Source organism: Penaeus chinensis, chromosome 29 (assembly GCF_019202785.1).
Source record: "Penaeus chinensis breed Huanghai No. 1 chromosome 29, ASM1920278v2, whole genome shotgun sequence".
NCBI classification, from domain to species: domain Eukaryota; kingdom Metazoa; phylum Arthropoda; class Malacostraca; order Decapoda; family Penaeidae; genus Penaeus; species Penaeus chinensis.
In genome coordinates, this window is record NC_061847.1 from 16,063,189 (window position 1) to 16,068,188 (window position 5,000).

At 42.7% G+C, this 5,000-nt stretch overlaps 1 protein-coding gene across 1 annotated transcript in view; it reads right to left on the reverse strand.

Moving 5' to 3' along the window:
- The window catches only part of LOC125040658 (midnolin-like), a 7,981-nt gene that overhangs the window by 1,470 nt on the left and 1,511 nt on the right, over positions 1-5,000 (reverse strand). The window contains exons 3-6 of the mRNA XM_047635327.1: positions 4,043-4,957; positions 3,466-3,940; positions 2,910-3,203; positions 1-2,768 (exon numbers count right to left, since the gene is read on the reverse strand). The exon at positions 1-2,768 is cut by the window's left edge and continues 1,470 nt beyond it. Coding sequence (XP_047491283.1) covers positions 2,485-2,768; positions 2,910-3,203; positions 3,466-3,940; positions 4,043-4,957 — 1,968 coding nt within the window. The 3' untranslated portion in view covers positions 1-2,484. The remainder of the gene's footprint in view (positions 2,769-2,909; positions 3,204-3,465; positions 3,941-4,042; positions 4,958-5,000) is intronic.

The following is a 5,000-nucleotide window of genomic DNA, read 5'->3' on the forward strand; positions in this document are numbered from 1 at the left end:
TGTAACATAGAGAAATGGGCACTAATAACCATGATGGTAAAGAACAGGAATAATGAGGAATAAATAAGTATTGTTAGCAACTTCCAAGAACCAGGTGGGCTGAACATCAGATATGCCACACGAAAGCCTGTTATTAAAATACCAGTATGTGGGATCCCTTGGTTCCATCCTTGCCAAGGGGTGTAAAAAAGTATATTTCAATAAATACAAAAATAAAAAATAATATGGCCGATGACAATATCTGGGTGCCAGGCTATCTAATATCACAATGTAGACCATAGTCTAGTTTGTTGCAAGTGGGAGTACAGTGAAGTCTAGGCTCAGGTGAGGAATCTGTAAAATGTGTATGAGAAATTTCTACAGATGCCTTTGATAAGATTATGGACTCATCAAGCATCACCAGCTGCAGCCTTAACTTTTCAGTACTGTCCCACTTCAATCACAGAAACACATGACAATGCCATTGTTGCAAGTACCCAGAAAAACACCCACAAGGTGTTTTGGTTCTTTTGCAACATTCCGACGAATCTTATATATTCCTAATTGAAACTATTCATGTATATCTGTGATATCCATAAACCTGTTTGCTGATGTAAGTAAAGGTACATTTGTTACTCCTCCCTAAAGGCATACACCTTTCAGATACATGTAATAAAAACAAAAAACACTAAAGTGGATCAATTTACTAATCAAATCTTCAAAAACACATGCTGAAGAAACATCTTTTAACTTTGATGATGATTTTGCACTCTCAAATAAAACAAACTGTTGAACATCAGTCCTAAACCAAAACTTAACTGAAGTTACAAATGCTAAAAAAATGAAAACAATAATAATAATAAATAAATAAATAAAGTAAAATAAAAAATAGTAACAACTATGAGAAGCATGATATGAAGAAAATGCCTTTGTACATGTAATGTGAAATGAGAAGCTTCAGACTTATATTTGCAAATATAATTTTTTCTTAGCTTCCATTATACCTTTTCTGTGTCAAACTTTTGCTCTATCCAGTAACTAGCCATGAGGATTCCTATATTAGTCATTACAAAGCCAGTGCTAAACAAACTTCAGACTTGGCTTATATTCCTGTCTTGACAGAAAAATGACTGCCATAATTTTGGTTGTAAAAACAAGATCTTTGTCCTACTATTCAAAGACTGAGCAAGGGAACTAGAAAACCACATTCACAACTACTTTTTTGATCAATAGAGATGTCTATGCATCTTCAAAAGGCAGATAGGAAATGTGTTATTTACAGCTCAGGTGGCGCACACAAGAAGTAAAACCCGCACTGGATACAAGTATCAAGTAAACACAGACAACTTAAGCAATATCATCTCCATAGCTAGTGACATCAGGTGGGATGGGATGGGGTAGTTCAAAACCTCATATACAAGCTTAAGTCAATAAAGACACGGAAAGTGAGTTAACCACATCTAGACAAAACTATGGCAATGGAATCTATGGCGGTGTAACAGCTGAGGTCACGTCCTGATTTATAACACCATACTGTATATATGTATATATATGTATATATATATCAATAGAACAGGGATAAAATTATCTGCTTGTATTAAAAGAAGTAGCGATTGGTTACATGACGAGGTAGATTCAGCCTTTCTCTGATGATACAGTACCCTCCTCATTATATATTTTCTATACTATTTTTTTCTTCTTCTTCTTTTTCTTTCCTTCTGGTTGCCATATGGTGAGAGAATCCTTGTGGCTCAACAATACTACTAAATGGACTGATGGTCGTCAAAAATGCCACTCAAGAATTACGGAGCTTCCATGATAACTGACCAAATCTCCTTTAGGGATTGTGGTTCCTGAGTGTCACATCAAGAGGGGTTCTCTTGGGGCTCAAAGGATCAACTAATACATGCAATAAGATGCCAAGTCCCTTCTAAACCACAAGCAAGAACATGGCTCGGGTACCCTGCAGAGCTCTCAATAATCAAGAAGTTTATTTCTAACATGCTCTAACACTGTTTTTATCATAATCTGATTAATGCTAATCATTTTTATTTTTGTTTGTTTTTGTTTTATTTTTCCTTTTTTTAAATCAACCCCAGGATATTATTGTCTCTCTCCTCAAGGTAGTTTTGACAAACAGTGCTATAACAATTTATTAGTCAAGTTCAGCACACCTTGAGAGGTCTCCTTCCTTGATTGATCTGGAACACTCACCTTTTCCAACTATGGAAGCACATCATCAAACACTGCTTTTGTGTCACAGTTCTGCTGCAACACAGTCAACCCTAAATCACAGACGACAGACCTTGCATTTTCTTACTTCCTGCCAAATGACAAGACTTTCAACATAAAGGCTTGACCACCTTGGCTAAATTGAGTCACCTTGGGCTATAGGCAGTTGTGCAAAGGTATACTCATCACTTACACCTAAATCCATCTAAACAATTCACAGTGGCAAATCCTCCCTACACATTAACCTAACATCCTTCTAATGATGGGCCATCATTAAGCCACTACAGTCTCTGAGTTGAGCTCACATAGGGTGGTGGGATCAGTACCATCAGTATCTCCTCCATCCACATCCATTGCTTGAGTAGCAGATGCTGCCGCTGTGCTGGTTGTGGTGACAACAGCAGGCACTGTGGTGTCTGTGGCCCATGATGCAGCAGTGTGTGGGTAAGGGCGTGCCCGGGCATCACGCCGAGCTTTGCGCCTGGCCCGTCGCTGCTCCATGATTAGGCGTAGCTGCTCCACCTTTGTTCGCATTGCTTGATTTTCATCACCTGAATCTGTAATATTTCAAAAGGTATTAGCAATGGTCATTATAATCATGCTTAATAGGCTGAACAGTTGTCAATACTCTTTAAAGGAGCAAAAAGATCCAGTTTCTCAATATTATTATACTCTATGCTGATACATTATTCACTAACCCTGGTCACCAGCTTGTGGTTCATCAACAGCTTTCCTCCTGTTTGCCTCCATCATGTCCTCCTGAGATTGTGGGATGTCTGCTGAGGAGGTATTCAATGGCTTTCCCTTCTCCTTGGGTGCACTGCTCCCTGAACTCTTGGTCCTGGAGGGTGTCGTTGAACTAAGGGTAATGCTGGTGTTGTGGCGACGATACTGTGGTGTGGCACACAAAAGGTCATTAAGTATGTGGATTATTGTTGAAATATCCCGTTTTGGCCGTCCCTGCCTGTCCTGCAGTGCTGGGTTGAGGGTACCTGAAACAAAAATTTGCCTATCAACACCTCAGCCACAGAGAGAATGGGTGGAATCTTCAAAATCTATGCAAACAATTCTTTGATAACTCAGCTTTAGCAGTTACTTTTTTTTCAGAACTAGTGTAGGTTCTTTAAAATAAAGTTAGTAAGGCTTCAGTAAAGACTTTTTCCCTGTTTATTTTCCATGCTTTCCACTTTTCTACATCTTTGTACTGTCAACATTAAACACTTCAGCACATACATATGCACTCCTGTTCCATACCTGAGAAAGTGCCTGAGTACACTCCTTTCCCATGGTGGTGCATACTCTCAATGATAGCTCCTTGTTTCTTAAAATTACTGCTGTTGTTATTGTTTCCACTACTACTGCTGGTGCCATTGCTGTTGCTGGAGCCATTGCTGCTGCTGCTGTTGCTGCTGCTGCTGCTGCTGCTGCTGCTGCTGCTGCTGCTGCTGCTGCTGCTGCTGCTGCTGCTGTTGCTGTTACTGCTGCTGCTGTTGTTGCTGCTGCTGTTGTTGCTGCTGCTGTTGTTGCTGCTGCTGTTGTTGTTGCTGCTGCTGTTGCTACTGCTACCACTGCTACTGTAGCTGCTGTTACTACTACTGCTGCTGGAGCCACTGCTTCCATTGCTGTTACAACTACTAGTGGTACTGCTGGGGCCAATATTGTTGGTGCAATCACTGGCTCCTTTTGTGCCTAAATAAGTTGCAGCAATTTCTGGAGGGGATCGACTCTCCTGTGGAAAAAAAAAAGCCAATGAACAAGTTTATACATATGCAATTCAAGTTTATACATTTGCATTAAAATTCATAGTCATACAATTTTTGACAATAAATACCTGTTTCAGCTCTGGCTTGGACGTGAGGACCTCAGAAGAGAGCTGCTTGAGGGTCTGGGTAAGATTACGAGAAGCCTCTGCTAGGGCCTTGGTGTCCAGGGTAGCCCTGAGATCCATCTCCTCACCCCTGTGAGGGCAACCTCTCACAGGTAAGTCACTGTCATACCCAAGGCCTGAGGGAGAGCTGGCATTGGATCCGCATGAGGATGAAGACGAGGAAGAGGCTGGGCTGTTTGGGGTTGAGGGGGAGCTAGGTATAGGGCGGTGATGGTGGTGATGGTGGTGGTGATGGTGATGGTGGTGGTGGTGATGATGGTGAGGGGGCGTGGCTAAGTACGGAGAGGTGGGTGGGGGTGGGGACGAAGGAGATGAGTAACCCGCACCATGGTGGTGGAGGAGGAGATTATTGTGGTGGTGGTGGTGGTGGTGAAGCAAAGAGGATGCTGATGAGGATGTCGGGGAAGAGGATGTGGAAGATGTAGAAGATGGGGAAGATGGGGAGGCAGCCCTAGCAGATGACGATGTCGTGGAAGAGATTTGACTAGGGTTGATAGTGACAGAGGCTGGGGGTGTGGATTGGCCAGACACAGGGGACGTGTGCACAGGAGAGTAGCCTGCACATGTGACTGGACTATGAGGGGTATAGGGAGGAGTTAGAGGATGGCTGTGTGCAGAGGTACGAGCAGAACCTCCTTGCTCATGGCTGTGGCTGTGTGTGGTGTGTGTGTGAGTGTGAGAATGGCTATGGCCATGGGAGTGTGCATGGCTGTGTGAGTGAGAATGGTTGGTCTGGAGGCGTGACTTTCTGGACCCGCCTGGGGACACCGTGGACAGCTGCAGTTGAATCAGCATCATGTGGTCACCAAGGCGCATAGTCAAGTTGAGGGGGGCTTTGCCCGTCAAGAAGTCATTCACCTGCAGAAAGCACCACTGATAAATACAAGAAGTTGTGACATAT